We start from the raw sequence: 17,793 nt of genomic DNA, 5'->3' as shown, positions 1-17,793 counted from the left end.
TAGGTGCCCCCTCCAGCTCCCACCACTGATTGGCTGTTTTTTCACATCTCTTCCAAGTGCTACCATTCCCTCTAGACTTGCTTCCTCACATCTTGCTAAGGCATTCCCTCTGAATTAGCTGGATTGAATTAAAAGAGAAAATAAACACATACTCAGTTCCACGCAGAATTTCTCCTTGGAGAAACTGCTAGGCATAATAAAATTCCCACTTCCTAGTATTTTGCACTGAGAGACCATATTACATCACAGGAAGTTCACTGACTGCATGCCGCAAAATAAGAACTATTTAAATTTCATGTCAAAACTAGGGTTTGTTGGAAATGCCTCAGTTCTTTATAACTCAGTTAACAGACCTCTTGTGTCATGCCATCAAACAATTCTGCTTTTTAAACAGGCCTGCCAAGTATGTCAGCCTAAATTACCAGTGTCTTTCACAGACTTCAAAGTACTGCCCGGAGAGGCTGATGTAAACCACCCAGAGAAGGGGTGGCTGGCTACGATTCTGGAAGCTGAAAGAACACGCCAAGTGATTTTATAAAAGAAGAAAAAAGGAAAAAAAGTGATATGTGATGTCCCTTAGTAAATGACTATCACATACAACTCAAATTTTTCAAACAGCCTTCTGCTTAGTGTAGATTCTCTCTCACCAAAGTACCAATGATTAAAAGCAAATTAGGGGTGTTAGGCAATGTTATCGTAAGTGGCACAGAATGCAAAAGGATAAGAGTCTTCAAGAGAAGCTTTCCATCTCTGTTCTCACATTCACCGAGAAGCCCAAATGAAGATGCTAGGACAGGGCTTCCCTGGTGGCACAGTGGTTAAGAATCCACCTGCCAGTGCAGGAGACACGGGTTCGAGCCCTGGCCCAGGAAGATCCCACATGCCATGGAGCAACTAAGCCCGTGCACCACAACTACTGAGCCTGTGCTCTAGAGCCCGTGAGCCACAACTACTGAGCCTGCATACTGCAACTACTGAAGCCCATGTGCCTAGAGCCTGTGCTCCACAACAAGAGAAGCCACTGCAATGAGAAGCCTGCACACTGCAACGAAGAGTAGCCCCCGCTTGCCGCAACTAGAGAAAAGCCTGCATGCAGCAAAAAAGACCCAACGCAGCCAAAAATAAAATAAATAAATTTATAAAAAGAAAAAGAAGATGCTAGGAGAACGCCTACTGGGAGACCACAGAGCTCCCAGGGCAATTGGTGGCTGATACTGAGCTTGAGAATAATAGCCTGGCCAAGCTCAGAAAATGAAACAAATCACCTTGATTTTTAGTCTATTCCATCTAACAAATTTCTTTAATATTGGTACCCATGAGACTAGTATAGCTTATATTACAAATTTTACTTATCTTCAGAAGAAATTCAGAGTAGGCCTAATGATTCACAAAAGCTATAAGAATCCTGTCAAGACATAGACTTTAAAAAATTAGATCTAATATGGGAGAACAGGAACCTTTACACACTCTTGGTAGGACTGCAAATTTGTAAAAAAAAATCCTTTTTAGAAGAGAATTTGACAAAGTAGCAAACATTTAATATGCATACCTATGGACTGACCAATTCAATTTCTAAAAACACATATTTGTATAAGGGTACAAGGATATTCATTACAATGGACATATTTTAGCAAAAACCTGGTAACAATCTAAACAGTCGTCATAATAGTTTGAGTCAATAAATTACAGTATATCCATATAATGAGATACTATGCAGCCATTAAAAAGAATGAGGTGGACAGAATGTGTTCATAGGAAAAAAGCACAGAAGACAGAAAAAGCATAATCCTATTTGTGTAAACACTAAAAAGAATTTACCTGTATCTGTGGCTATATAGAGAAATGTAAAACATACGGTTGCATATGCATAGAATGTCTGGCAACTACTTCTAAGAGTAGGATTTGGGAGAAGTTGGATATGTGTATTTTTTTTAATGTGAAAACAACAGAATTACTCTTAATACATATTTGTGAAAGTTCTTAAAGATATTACAAATACATTTTCAATTTTAAATACAAACATAATAAAACCTAAGAACAATTTTCCTTAAAACACTTCTATATTATGGCACTGAGGTAAAGACTTTTCATTTTTTAAATAATGCTGAAAGCCAAGAAACAAATGTGAGGAAAAATCTATGACCTTCTCAATGCATGAAGGAAAAGGTTACATCCTTGTGGGTTGGCTTTTATTTCGTTAACATAAACCTGGAATGGATTTTTATCTATGAAAAAAGTACGATATTCAATGCATGACAGAGCACATTATACTCACGTTAGCAGATCTTAACTATGTGAACCAAACGTACTAAAATAACTTTCTATATTCAAAATGATGGTATTCACAGTTACGATGCCATCACATATGTGAATGATGCTACTTCAAATACTGTTAATGTCAATGTTCCTTACACCCGTATTTTTTGGATTATTAATTGGAAATTCTACATGCCAAAAATATGAAGTAGTAAAATTAAACTAATCTAGACTGATGACATAAGCTCTCTTCAGAAAGCCACATTCCACATGTGGATGTGAGATAATCTTCCATTATTTAATGGCTGCAGAATTAATGGACCATTTCTCAGAGCTAAAGTATTTTACAAGCTCATAATGAAAATGCTTTCATTGAGCTTTTTATCAAGCAAAAAATTATACAAAAAACTACGAAGACTGGGCCCCTAGAGTTTAGCAGGTTACAAAATAAGACAGATATATGAAAGGTACAAACCGACAGCAAACAGAGGAACAAACCAAATCATAAAAGAACAGTGAATTAGCTGTTCTATGTGGCCACGGTGCCAGGAGGAGAAAAGAACAAGAATCTTAAATATACTAAAGTTAAAAAAAATTAACTTTAAATTTAAAAGTTTTAAAAAAATTCTAGATTTCCATATCCAAACTAGGCAAGGTAAGAAGTAGATCTTTCAGATTTAGAAAAGTTTCAGGGAGAATGAGAAATTTTAGCAACTATTTAAGCAGCAATTTGGGGGACAGAGGAAAGGTGGCTTGTTCCAGGGCTGCAGCAACGCTCTGGAGATGCAGGAACAACCTGAGCAATACAATAATTATTAAAACCCAGCAGTTTTAAAATTATTAAAATGCAGTAGTTAAAACTAAGGGGCAGCATGATTATCGGGGTTCTCCACCGATAAATGTCAAACTGACAACTGGATGACTGTATCATGCTAAATTTAAAACACCCTATATACTTGCCTTATGAAGCCAAAGTAAGTCTTCCTTCTTAGGCTATCATTCCTTTTAAACTCAGATTCAACCCCATGATGCATTTTCTCCTGCCATTTTTGTGAGCTTTTAGGCATCCTGGCAGCTTCAGTGACCATTGTGGAATAAACTGTGATGGCAGAATTCAATCTGCGTTTAATAAAAAGCCAGAAGGCTGGACTTTGCAAAATATAGTTGCATTTCTGGGCATGAAGATTAGAAATTCACAACTGCTCCTCTGAAGTAATTTTTTACTATTTTGTTGATAGTTTCTCCTCCACACTGAAAAGACAAACATAACAACTGAAACCAACCAGTTACTCACACAGCAGCCCGATCTGATAGCTTCCGTACAGCCTCTACTGGACTTCCCTGCTATAATAAAGCTGAAAATTTACCCCACAGCAGAGTCTGCATTCAACTTCTCGTTCCAAAGACACTGCCATGCCACTCTGCCCAACAAAAGGGATAAATCAGCTTTGTCCCTCGAGTCATGACTAATTTTTTAAAATGTTGCAGCAACTTCAGATCTTACAATTCAATAAATGCAGTGACTGGCTCAGCCTCTAAGAACAGGACTGTGTCTGGCTCAGAGTGGAAATCCTCATACTTGAGGAGGGTGCCTGAGTCCCTCACCAGGCAGCCTGACAGCCTCATGACATGGATGGCCAGATAGAAAGTCCACATTAGCTTAAGAAACTGTCCGATAAGGTCAAGCACAAAAACACGGGCTAGGAGACTTTTGTCTACTCTTACAGGAACGCAAGTCAGACAGAATTTGTGGAAGGCATATTGAAATCCAATACAGATTCCTCTTCCATTTCCATTTTGGAAGATACACTTGCCTACACAAAACCGTGAGGCTGAGAGTGTTGGGTTTTCCTTAATGTTACGAAACAAGTTAGTGGCAGCTGTCACTCCCTTCTCTGTGCTATCAGGGCACCTTGTACACTCCCTTGGCAACCTTTTCTCTCATGTTCCAAGCAGCCCCTGGCAAAGAAAAGGAACTAAAAGATACTTCCTCCCAGTACAACAAATGAGACTGTCTTGCCATACATCTCCACCCCTTTTAAAACCAGCAGTTCGAGTACTGCCCTCACTAGTGAAAATTTGGGACATTTTCATAGTCCCTAGAAAACTGCTCTGTCATTTCACTTTTGATGGTCTAGATTTTTTTTTTCTTCAAAATTGTTTCATTATTTAGGAGGAAATGGCTACTGTAAATCCAACAGAAAAATGGTTCCTGGTTTGAGAGACGGTAAAAACATATACGCTCAATTCACTGAAAAGAAGTGGGTGATGAATTGCTCAAAAAACATTCCTGGACTTCCCTGGTGGCGCAGTGGTTAAGAATCCGCCTGCCAATGCAGGGGACACGGGTTCGAGCCCTGGTCCGGGAAGATCCCACATGCCGCAGAGCAACTAAGCCCATGCACCACAACTACTGAGCCCGCGTGCCACAACTACTGAAGCCCGTGCGCCTAGAGCCCATGCTCCGCAACGAGAAGCTACCACAATGAGAAGCCCGCGCACAACGAAGAGTAGCCCCCACTTGCCACAACCAGAGAAAGCCCACGCACAGCAACGAAGACCCAACACAGCCAAAATAATAATAAATAAATAAATAAATAAAAACCCCAACACTCCTACTTTCTTAAGTAAATTCCCACATTAGTATGTTTTGGTTTTCTTTTCCTAAAAAAAAAAAAAAATAGTGCACAACAGAAGAAAAACCAATTAAGTTCAAAGTTAGGATAGAAATGAGCCCCAAGTGCCTTAGCAAGGTGATATTAACCCTTTAATGGCCAGCAAAGGTTTTTCAATTAATTCTCAAAGAAAATTTCCAGAGACCAAGAAGCTAGGTATTGGGCCTTAGGGATTGCTAATATGCTGATAGTCAGAGCAAACACCAAACGGTGCTTATTACGTGGCTGGAACTTTTCAAAATACATTTAATTTTTACAAGTCTACTGAAATAAGTGCTATCATTATTCCCACTGTACAGATGAGGAAACTGAGGCACCAAGAAATTAAATAAATTGTCCAAAGTTAAGCAGCTGGTAAATGGCAGAACCATGACTCAAACGCAGGCGCTCTGGCTGCAGAGTCGCTCATGGAACCGCGGTGCTGGGCTGCCTCTCCTGCAGAGTCCTCTCTGTACACCAGATGACAGGCAGGGAGACCACAGGTCCATATTTAGAATAATCCATCAGAAAAGCTTCTTCTGTTATGAAATAAAATCCAGGCCTACCTAAACAGGAAACACACTCCACGTAAACTAAAGCAAACCTATGTTTTCAAGATGGTAGACTTACTAAGTGCATCTACCTGCTCTTATTCCTCAAGTCCCATTGATATGACAGAAAATTTTAAAGAAAAACAATAAACCATGATGGTGTAAGACAACAGGCAAAAGTATTATCAGTTAAAAATGGATTGATGGGGAAAACAGAGCAGAATGATCACAACTAAAATCAGGTATAAAAGAGGTTTGCTACAGAGATAAGAACTACTCTTCCTGATGAAACAAAGTGTAGCAGAAAGACAAATCTTTGAATTAAAAAGTATATGGATGGGGTTTCTGGAACTATCACCAGGGTGATTTGTTAAATGATGGCCTATAGCACTTGTATTTAAGAATAGCTCTCTTTCAGCCTCAATCATGGGCCTTCCCAAGAAACAAAGAGGAAAAGAAAACCAGCAAAGGCACCTCTACCCAGGACTGCAATACAGTAAAGTGGTGTTCCATGCCTACAGTGAAACCTTCCCTGGGGCAACTGTGGGGACCGCAGCTCGCGCCTCACCCTCACAGTCCAGGCTCTGAGCTGCCTGCTTGTGAGCATGCCCAGCCCTGCAGGGAACCTTTGCAATTAGGGAAGAGTCCTATTGCTGAAACAGTATTACAGAACTTTTGAGGAAATCTCGAGTAATTAACCTAATCCTATATTTAGAAATATGAAAGGATCACCAAGGATCAAAACAACATAAAACTCAAAGAACTAGGATGAAAGGTAACAAGTCAAAGTTAATAGAAAAAACTGACATTGGAATTACAACGAATTCTCAGTTATCTATACCAATGGATGATTTGAGGTATAAGAACCCTCAAAACTATTTGCAGCTGGCACTGAAAATGTTTTCTGATTTCTATTACAGCAGATTTATCACCCAAGGAAAATTCTACATAGAACTTTTATTCTCTAAGGATATAAGCACTGAGACCAAAATTCTGGCCCTAGCTCTAAGTCCCTTATTTTATGCAGCCTTGAGCAAATTACCACTTTTCTGTCTTAATTTTCCAGTATATTAAATGGGGACAATATTTTGTCCCATTTGCCTCCAAGAGATGTTTTAACAATCAAAAAAGAAAAAGTACCTTAAAAAATTTTGCGGGGGAAGCAAAAAGCAGCATACAAATGCAAGGTGACACTGTTAACTGAAGACAGGCTGCATACTGGGAGCACATGGAATCCAGCCTAGGCTGAAAGGTTTGCAATGGACAGTCCACAGCATACCTTTATAGAATCTATTTCCTAAGACAGGCCGATTTACAGTCAATAGTTCTTGGCTACTTTCTAGTAGTTAGAATGACGCCATGTTGTCCTCTTCAGGAGAAACTGAGGAAAAGGCCCCCTCTTTTGTCAACTGATTCAAAAGAACACATTCTGAATTCTGCAGAGTCTGGAGTAAGACTGAATAAATACTGCTAGGACTTCAACTGTTAAATCCAGGGAATCAAAGAAATACTGCCAGTAATTTAGTCATTTGAGGGCACTGCTCACCAAGAGATACCACATATGCAGCTCGAACAGTCAGTCGGACTTACATAAGTTGAAGACATGGAAAAGTTTGAACGAGATAGGCTTTCTTGGCAATCAGGTTTAAGGACTTACTAAATACATAATATATTAAATAACAGCTACATTCCAAATATTAGACAAAGCAACTTGCTGTACTAACAAGTCCAGACCATCCTCAAAAGAAGCAAAAAATGGTAAAACACATTTACAATCACTGGTACAACAGTATTATGAACAATCATTGTTAAACTAGAATAGTAAGGTATCAAGTATGTCAAAATGATATGCATATAAGTCACATGACATAAGAAAAAAAGAAATACTCCATAGTGCTTTTCAAGTGGAGGTTTTAATAGGGTTCTTCATAAATATTATTAAATTCTCTGTTAAAATTTGCTTTCCATTAAAAGTAAGAGATATTGCAATCAAATATCTGGCCCTTGCTTGGACTGATTCACATAAATCAGTCATGAAAATTAAACTTACGAAATAATTGGGAAAATTCAAACACTAGCTGGATATTTGATGATAAGATATAATAATGGCATTGGATTATTTAAAACAATAGTGGTAGCCCTTACCTATCATAAATACAAACTAAAGTGTTTGTTGATAAAATGATGTGATGTCTAAGATTTATACTAAACGAATACGAGGAAGTGGGTTGGAGTATAGGTGAAAGAAGTCTGGGCATGTGTGAGTTGATAACTCTTGAAGGTGGGTGCTGGAATCACAGGAGTAATTACATTATTTCCTCTATTTTTATATACAATTGAAGTTTTCATAATAAAAAATGCTTTAAGTATACAAATCAAAGGTGACTCGTTCTTACCTCTGCTAGAATCTTTTATTACAATGTCAGAGATTTCAAACAGTTTCAGAGGAAGGGGCATCTTCCGATTCGCAGCTATGGTCTTTAGGAGGCCAGGAAGCAGGGTAGTGCGTGCCACCTACAGGAGAAGACATGAAATTGCACTGACCAAATAGGAACCAGACATACTTGATTAATCATGGTCTCACAGGAAGACACTTTTGGAAAATGCAATGCCTAAACATCCAAGTCATTTTTAATTTTTAATTCCAGTACTTCATATCCTGTTTCATTTCACAAAGTAATGGAAGTAAATTACAAGAAATACAAATATTTAAACAGTTTTAACATGAATCAACCAAATTTTAAAAAACTAGGACCAGGGAAAAAATATAAATGCAATTAAAATACCAGGACAATGAGAAAAACAGAACACAAATACGTAGGCACTAAAAAACCACACAGCTGCTATGGGCAGTTTTCAGCTTAGTAGCCAAAACAAATAGGAAAACGTATAGTTATTTCATTCTTAATATTCATAAGAAATACAAATACACATTCCAATTCTTAAAAAAAAAAAAGGGGGCAAAACTTCCCCTGCTTTTGTCCGTGAAATAAATTTCTCATTCTAAGCTGTATGAGATACGTTAGCTTTCAACACATCATGTTACCAGAAGGGTTTTATGAGCGACAGTATTACATCTGCAGTCAGACTCCAACACCATTATCTTTTGCCCAGACTCTGCATGAGCTTCCTAGGATGATTTCTCTGCTTCTACTTCGCCACCTTATGATCTATTATTCTCCCCACAGAGTGACCCTTTAACACCTAAATCAGATCATGGAACTCTCCTGCTCAAAAACGTCCAATGGACTTCCATCAGATTTTGAATAAAACCCATGCCCTACATGGGGCTTTATGTGAATCTGGCCCTAGCCCCCTCTCCAACCCCGACGTCCGCTACTCCCCCTGGCATACTGCGTGTGCTCCAGCCACACACAGCCATCAGGATCCCATCCCAGGCCTCCACACGTGCTCTTTCCTCTGCCTCATACATTCTTCCTCTAGATTTTTTTTTTTTTTTTTTTGCGGTACTTGGACCTCTCACTGTTGTGGTCTCTCCCACTGTGGATCACAGGCTCCGGACGCGCAGGCCCAGAGGCCATGGCTCACGGGCCCAGCCGCTCCGCGGCACGCGGGATCTTCCCGGACCAGGGCACGAACCCATGTCCCCTGCATTGTCAGGCGGACCCTCAACCACTACGCCACCAGGGAAGCCCCTTCCTCTAGATTTGTATGTAGCTATCTTACTTCCTTCAGGTCTCTGCTCAAAGGTCTACATGGTCCTACATGGGCCTGCCCTGCCCACCCTGGCTAAAACAACAGCCCCTCTTAGATCCTGCACATATAACAGTAAGTCCTTAAAAGGACTTGCTGGATTGTGTTGAGGAAAGAAGAGAACACAGGGACCTCCCTGGTGGCGCAGTGGATAAGACTCCATGCTCCCAATGCAGGGGGCCCGGGTTCAATCCCTGGTCAGGGAACTAGCTCCCACACGCATGCCACAACTAAGAGTTCGCATGCCACAACTAAGGAGCCCGGGAGCCACAACTAAGGAGCCCATATGTTGCAACTAAGGAGCCCACCTGCAGCAACTAAGACCCAGAGCAGACAAATAAATAAATAAATATTTAAAAAAAAAAAGAGAGAACACCTTTCCTACTATATTCACTCTACCAGAAAGCTGCTATTAGCCCTCAACTCAGTGCTTTCTGAAATATGGGTCACTTTCCCAACCAGAGAGAAAGTGTCCAAACCATTCACAAAACAAAACTACAATGTTTAAAGAAAGCTTAACTTATTAGAATAGAAATAAGCCACTTTTGTAGTTGACTTTTTTAGGTTTTTTTTTTCACTTTATTTTATAGATAAGATTTATTTACTTAAAAACTCACAGCAACACAAAAAATTAAACCTGAATAAGATCAAGCTCCTAGATCTAGCTCCAATTTACTGAAAATATAGGGGACCACAGGAATATAGTCGGCAAAATCCTAAATGTGAGAACTCTACAGGATAAGTGACCCAGTTTCTTCCACAAAGTGAAAGGGGGAGGGGGAGAGAGGGAAAGAGATGAATGGTTGGAGGAGCAACCTGTGGATTAAGAGACTTAAGAATCACATCAATCAACTTTAATGTATGAACCTCATTTGAACCCCAAATCAAATAAACTATTTGAAAAAAGACGCCTGAGAAAATTTGAACACTAATTGGATATTTGAGGATATTAAGGAATACTATTGCTAATTTAGGGGGATATGGTAATTTTCTGTAATTATGTTTACAATAATTATAGTAATATTTTACATACTTCAGTAAATAACATTTCTCTTATTTCATCCATTCTCTAGTATAACTACTACCATAAAATAGCTCAAAGTTAAGAATTATGCAAAAGAAAGAATAAGCTTAGACAATAAATTGAGATACAAGACCATGAACAACTTACACTTATTTTAACCATAAATAAATATAAACCTGTTAGCCACATTGGTAATGGTAGGACGTATCTGTTCATAAAGGAGGAGTAAAATAGAGAATCTGTCAAATCTAAAAGACAGACTCTCACCTCTTAGGTAGTATTTAATGCAGAAATATTGAGTCTTACGTGTGCTGAGCCACAGCTATTTAGAGTGACATTTAATGTGTTTCTGATTTGTTTTCCTTCCACTTATATAAAATAGATATGATGTAAACCCTAAAGAACATAACATTACCACATTGTAAGAAATCTATCAAGCTTGAGAAATAAAACTGGGAGAAAAAGAAACACTTGGAAAAAACTCAAATAAAAATCCATTAAGGGCTTCCCTGGTGGCGCAGTGGTTGAGAGTCCGCCTGCCGATGCAGGGGACATGGGTTCGTGCTCCGGTCCGGGAGGATCCCACATGCCGCAGAGCGGCTAGGTCCGTGAGCCATGGCCGCTGAGCCTGCGCATCTGGAGCCTGTGCTCCGCAACGGGAGAGGCCACAACAGTGAGAGACCCGCGTATCGCAAAAAAAAGAAAAAAAAATCCATTAAGACTTACTGAAAATTTTCTCTATCCAAATGAATTTGAACATCTCTTATTAAAGAGAACACCTCAGACGTCTTAGAAAAGCTAGTGGGCATCAGAAATCAAAATATAAAAATTATCACAATCCTTCTAAACTAGCGTAAGGATTCTTCAAAGTTCTGACACTGAATATGGAGAAAGAATTTATGTATTTGATGCATATTATTAGCAATTAGTTCTTTAGTCTAGCTCTAATCTGCCACATTAGTATGTAGCTCTATACATTAAATCTAACTCTAAAAAATCTAAATCTGAACATTTTTAGAACTTTTAGAATTTTTAGAACTAATCCAGACACTACTTTTACAAAAGTGAAAACCAAGATCCAAAGAAACTATCTCAAATCAAAGTTCATGTATTATTTTATAATTAACTTTCTGAAAAGCATTTCCTTCCAATTCTAAGATTCCCCTTGATTCTAGAAGACATGATCTTCTCTAAAGCCTGTTTAAAAAAACACTGAAATGCAAATACATGGAAAATAGAATGAGCTTATTATATGAAAGAGATAAGACGATTCAAAGTCATTAATAAGCAGATATTATAACTTTGAAATGCTCTCTTTTTATAGTTAAGGTCCGAATCTATCATGTAAATCACTTAATGTTTACATTAAGGGAGTATCATTCTCATTTAAATATTCCTAACCTCCACATGAAACTGCCAATAAACTAGACAATTACAATGAAAGGCACAGTCAGCATAGTCCAGAACTGGCATAACGACTTATTTCAAAGTAAAAGACTTAATGGAGGTACTGGGAACAGGTGTAGTTTCACTTATTACAAACGGATGGAAAAGAGATGAAACCTGAAAATAGTATTAAAAAAAAATCAATTGTGAAATGGAAAGTTCAGACAAGAAAGGCTGGGCTACGTATAGGTAGCACAAAGCAAGTAAGAACCACCTATAAGGTTAATCAAGAAAAGACTATAAAATATTTAAAGAATTTTTGTCAGCAATGTATGTAAGAACCAAATATAAACCTATCCAAGAAGAAATTCTAAAGAAGCTCTATGATTTTGCCATTTGAGATAAAATAACTGAAGAGACTTTTCATAACTCATGTACCGCCTCTCAGTTTTTACCCAGATTCTTAACTACTTAAAACTCTTACCTGAAATTCGGCTGTTTTAGGATTACTTATGAGGACTGCCTTTGTTGCAGAGATATCCAAACCCAGTTTATCAGCAATATCTTCTTGGGAGCACTAAGAAATACATAAAAATAGATCAATATGGAAAAGCAATGACTAAATCCAATATAAAAAAGTATTTAATGCTGTAACAACTTTTGATGGCCTCATGGCAATGTAGATTATATAAAGTAAGCTAAGACTAAGCTGAGAATAAACGTATATCAATTAAATTCAGGTCCACAGCAGATGCAATTTAACATTAATAATTCTCTTACAATGAGTTCTAACCATGATGCAGAGCTAAAGTACATTTTTCACATGGAGCTGCTGGTATAACCTGTACTTGGGCCCCCCTAAGCTAGCCTCCCACTGACCTCACCAGTCGAGTCTCCTACAATCCCCTACTCATTCCCTGAACTGTACACTTTTCCCTACCTTCACCTGAAATGCCCTGCCTGCCCGACTTGCTGCCACCCCACCCCCTGAAAGATTCTACTTAAAAGACATCTCTTGCACCACTTCCATAAAAATAACCCTAATGACTCCAGTCAGAAATTCTCTCTCCCTCCTTGGTGCTCATATGACTTTCTGTTTTGACTACTATTGTAACCTCTGCAAAATCTGTACTGACTTGTGAAAGGATGGTGGGACTAAGAGCAGAATTCACATGGCCTCAACTATGTCACTTAACTTCCGTGCAGATGTGCTTGATAAAGCTCTGGGTAATGAGCAAACTCCTAAGCACTCACCCACCAAAAAGAGAAAGATGCCTGTCACCCTCAAAAACCAGGATGGTAGGCAGAATTCTGAAAATAAAACTCAATGACTATGAGATACAGCAAGTCTTTATCTTAATGACTATGAGATAAAGCAAATACAATACCTGTCGCAAACTAAGTGATCAAAAAATATTAATGATGATAATTAATGTCATTATTAAGAATAAACAATTATCACATATATTAATGTTAACGTTTGTAAGAGTTTAAAACTTAACATGAAAACTGATGTACCATCAGTTACTCTTTTCTATTTTCCAACATTAGGTTGGAAAATAGAAAACTGTCCTCAGGACTAGTGGTCTGTATTTCACTTAGAAAAAAAGAATGGGTTTAGATGCCAATGCCAGTTCTAACAACTTCTGCCTTGCTCTTTCACGAAGGATTCTGAAGACACATACAGGCACAGCAGCAAAGAGCTCCCTGCATCGCCATAGCTGCAGCAGTGGAGAATGGCAGCAGGCATGCTGGGAATAACCATTTTTTCCTCCATAACATGGAGGAGTTTTAATAACAAGATTTAGACATAATGTGACCAATTAGGAAATGCAATTTACATGATGCGATCTATTCTCAAACAGAACTAGTACTGTCTGTATCAAAGAAAAAGGGCCCACAGACACATAGCTACACAGTTAGGTATCTGAATGACCTTGCACTTTATCATGATGATGGACCATAAGGGATAGAGGTAAGAAGCAATTTAAATCAGGTATCCTGAATTGGCAGTAGCTGGTATACAGGATGAAATGTTTATAAGTGTTAACATTTATGTGTTTACTTTAAATAAACACATTTACTTGTTATAAAAAATAGAATAAGTAAACAAAGCCCATAATATTTACAAATATTATTCTTAAATAAGGCTGAAGTAGGTTTTTAGTTTTAAAAGTGAGCTAATTTAAATGAAAATATTACAACTGGTATGCAGATACAGCAAAAATCATGATGATGATGTGAATTACTTACACCTGGGAAGTCAAGGGCTGGGTTTTAGGAAGAGAAGGGCCGTTACTCTTGTGCAAAACTAGATATAAGGCTCAGTGATGTTTAGGTTTGCTTAGAAAGTATGTAACTTTATAAATACCTTTCATGTTGAAATTCCTATAGGAAAACTTACTGCAAATCTGAAACTCTCTAGCACCTAATTCTGACCCCCGCCCTGCCCCGCCCCACTGTGATAAAGTGTTGAAATGACCTTGGGCAATTGAACAGACTGTTTCTGGCACTCGTGGTGGGACAGTTCAGTCACAGGCCTGGGGTACAGACAGACCTGTGCTGGAATCCCTGGTCCACAGCCAACTGGCTGCGTGAAGTGGGACAAGTTACCTCAATTAACTGCTGTGTAAGACAGAAACACCTACTTCACAGGGCTGCACTGAGAGATGGAATCATGTACGTAAAGCCCTTTGTGGAAGACAAACTCTCTCTGCAGAGTAGCTACTTGTCAGGAGGCAGAGAACGTGCTCCCCCTTAGATGCGTGGGGCTACACAGTTACAAAATCAATTCCTTTGCCACTTAATTATAAAAAATAGAATACATTTCTAGAAAAACAGAATACATTTCCTTGTGCTATTTTTTGTACATCAGTTCACATGAAATCACTGCTGCTCCTGACTGCATATGCATATGTGGTCTATATATGAATGACATGGTCCTCAAACCTAGCATTCAGTCTGACATAACAGAAAAGTACTCCTCAAGAAGTCAAAAGGCCAGATTCTGGTCATGGTTCTCCTGCTGTCTGTGTAAACTTTGCTGGGTACTTATCCTCTCTCAGCCTCCGGGGCTTCCTCACTGGTACAGTACCTGGCATATAACAGATGTTCCATAAATGTTGTTGAATAAAAGATTTCTAAACCAGAAAAAGGAAGGTGTTGGGACTTCCCTGGTGGTGCAGTGGTTAAGAATCCGCCTACCAATGCATGGGACACAGGTTCGAGCCCTGGTCCAGGAAGATCCCACATGCTGCGGAGCAACTAAGCCCGTGCACCACAACTACCAAGCCTGTGCTCTAGAGCCTGAGAGCCACACTACTGAGCCCATGTGCCACAACTACTGAAGCCCGCGCGCCTAGAGCCCGTGCTCCACAACAAGAGAAGCCACCACAATAAGAAGCCCACGCACCGCAACGAAGAGTAGACCCCGCTCGCCACAACTAGAGAGAGCCCATTCGCAGCAAAGAAGACCCAATGCAACCAAAAATAAAAAAAATAAAATTAATTAAAAAAATATTAAAGAAAAAAAAGCAAAAGGAAGGTGTTGAACTAGATCTGGTTCCAATAAGAACATTCTATGAATTACAAAGGCTCAATAAAGTGACGTAGAGAGAGGCTACATCTCCTCACCAGCCCTCTGTGCACTGGTCGTGATTCCCACCACTGCCTTCTGTAAACACCTTAAAAGAGTGAGACGTTTAGAGCTGGAATTGCGTTGTGGGGAGCTTTCCTAGCTGTTTTGGGTTTTGCCTTACATCGTTAAGCTGAAACGGACTTGCATAGTCAAGAAGTACACTGTGGGCACCAGAGCACAGCTCAGCAAGAGAGAGAAAGAAACTACAAATTGCAGACACATTTCGATATCTTCAAATGCTCGATCTGCTGGGGGAGGGAGATTTCTGTCTGATTTTGTAATAAAACTCATTTCCTGACTTAGGCCTTTCATGTCAGCTTTTCAACTCAAAGCAAATGTCTGTGAACATGTTCAAAGACAAAGAAACAGGCTTAACGTGGAGCAGTCCACAAGCCCTTAACCAGGGCGGCATCTAGTGGGTACAGCCACAAGCAAATTAAGACTAAAAATTCTAACTTAATAAATTTGGTTACGAACTTCATTGTGAACCCTCAACAATTACATGAAACTCTAAAATTTAGTCCTTTGTGCTTTTCTGTGACTAAAAAAAAGAAATCTTCATTTCTTTACCAGAAATTACACAATCTCAGGTAACAAAGTGTTCTTTATAACTTTTTATAAATTCATATAAGGAATCACAGGACAAGTAATTCGGAGATTAAAAGAAAACAATCAGCAGGGCACAAAAAGCATGTACAACATACCAGAGCAAAGGTTAGTGCCTCAGTGAATCCAGCAGCTGCCATGTCGTGTCTCAGGAGTTCTGTGAGTTTATTTAGGGGAAACTGGGGGGAAGAAATTATTTCACCTCAATAAAATTTCCCACTTTTTTAAAATTAAAATAGAAAAGAGAGATTTATAGAAAACTTGTCACTTAAAGGAAACCACCCTTCCATCCTAATATGCTGCTCGGCCCACCATTTCCCCACCACACAGACCTCTCCCCATCACCTCACTACCCCAACACTCCTACCCAGACATACAAACCCCCCGCTTCTACCTCTCCCACATGCCACTTCTGCCTTCAGGCCCAGGATCAGAAAACGAATCTCCTACTTAGAGATGCAAGAAGGGCTCCAAACTCGAAACCTGTCTTTCTTCAAAGAACTAGTCATCACAGGTTTTCAACGTACTCTAATCAATCGGGCATCTGTTTTGCATCCTCTCCACAGCAAATGCCTCTCAGAGCAGAGCATGGCCAGTACTGCTTAATTCCTATGTTCTGTTTTTCTCGAAGCCTTCCTGGCATTCAATAATCAGTTTCTAACAATAAGGAGTGTTTATTTAAGTTGCAACCTTACTTGATTAGCTATGGTGTATGTTTTCGGGAGAGTCATCTGAATGTTGTTATATCCATAAGCAATAGCTGCATCTTCTATGATATCACAGGCGTGGATAATGTCAGCTCTGGTCGGAGGGATTTCAATTTCAATCTGATTCCCATCGCCTATGACTTCTGACTTTAAACACATCCTGGTCAGAAGCTTGGCAAGATTTTCTGGAGTTTCTCTGAAATAGGAACATACAAACCATAAACTTCACTGGATTATTTAAAACATGTTTATATTTTGTTTTAAAATATGCTACTACCTGAAACCTGTCTTTGTGAATTCCAATAGACACCAGACATCCTAACTAATGTTCTATTGTCACTTATTACTCTGAAGGGATATCAAAATTCTCTCCAAGCATTTTCTCAGGGAAAATTAAGTAGTCATATGTGTACTTCATTCTTGAATTCTCTTCAACAGTAAAGAAATAAATGAAGTTTTCAGAGCATACCTGATCCCAACTTTTTTGTTAATTAGATCAGCTCTCACCATCTCCTTTCGATAAGCCAGTTCCTTAGAGAGAAAAAGAGTTTGAGAAGCTGAAATCAGTCCTGCCAGACACAGCATTAGCCTATTTCTAATTCAATTCATTTTTGTTGTGGTTTCATTACCCTCCCAGGAAGTTGTCATTAGAGCCAGATATCAAAAATAAACTCAGGGCGCTTCAGGACATTATTTGCTACATTATATTCATATATGAACATTCTACTTGCTAGACAACTGGAACTGCTTGGAAATATTATAAAATGCCAAACATTTTTCTCTTTTACTTGGTCAATCACCATTCTCTTCAGCAAAACACTAGTGCATTACATCATTTCTAAAATGCTTACAAATCCTGCTGAAGATTTTCAGTTTCACCTCATGCAAGTAGGTGTTTATGACCAAGAAAGAAGAATTCATGTGCCATATTGTACTATCCATCATACTAAATCTAAGAGTGTTATGAAGTCATTCCTTTCCTACCATTTTTTTCAGGTGGGGAAAAGCAACTATGACCCAGTCCTAGCTATCAATCTGCTCCAGGAGACAGCCAGGCTGGGAGCATCTCATGAATTAGTACTCACTCTCCTTCAAACAGTACGTAACTCTACCATGTGAGATAGGAACAAACACACATAAAATCCAGGCTTTTCAGCAATGTTGGAAACATACCTATGAGTATTTCTTATCACAAAATTACTCTCAAAATTGTAACCGCCACTAGCAAAAAGGCCATAAATTTAAAAACCTGTGTGGA

General features: G+C 38.9%; 1 protein-coding gene across 4 annotated transcripts in view; it reads right to left on the bottom strand.

Moving 5' to 3' along the window:
- Window positions 1-17,793, bottom strand: part of FARSB (phenylalanyl-tRNA synthetase subunit beta) — a gene marked incomplete at its 5' end in the record, with an annotated part of 72,701 nt that overhangs the window by 24,803 nt on the left and 30,105 nt on the right. For 3 of the 4 annotated variants that reach the window (XM_079709754.1, XM_079709757.1, XM_079709756.1), the window contains 5 exons: window positions 7,858-7,975; window positions 12,070-12,162; window positions 15,927-16,007; window positions 16,524-16,731; window positions 17,005-17,066. In XM_079709754.1, the coding sequence (XP_079565880.1) occupies window positions 7,858-7,975; window positions 12,070-12,162; window positions 15,927-16,007; window positions 16,524-16,731; window positions 17,005-17,066 (562 nt within the window). The remainder of the gene's footprint in view (window positions 1-7,857; window positions 7,976-12,069; window positions 12,163-15,926; window positions 16,008-16,523; window positions 16,732-17,004; window positions 17,067-17,793) is intronic. The other variant, XM_079709755.1, reaches the window with a different exon arrangement.

This window comes from Hyperoodon ampullatus (assembly GCF_949752795.1).
Source record: "Hyperoodon ampullatus genome assembly, chromosome: 8".
Lineage (NCBI taxonomy): Eukaryota > Metazoa > Chordata > Mammalia > Artiodactyla > Ziphiidae > Hyperoodon > Hyperoodon ampullatus.
The sequence above is the reverse complement of the archived record's forward strand: the minus strand, read 5'-3'. Positions and strand labels throughout refer to the sequence as shown.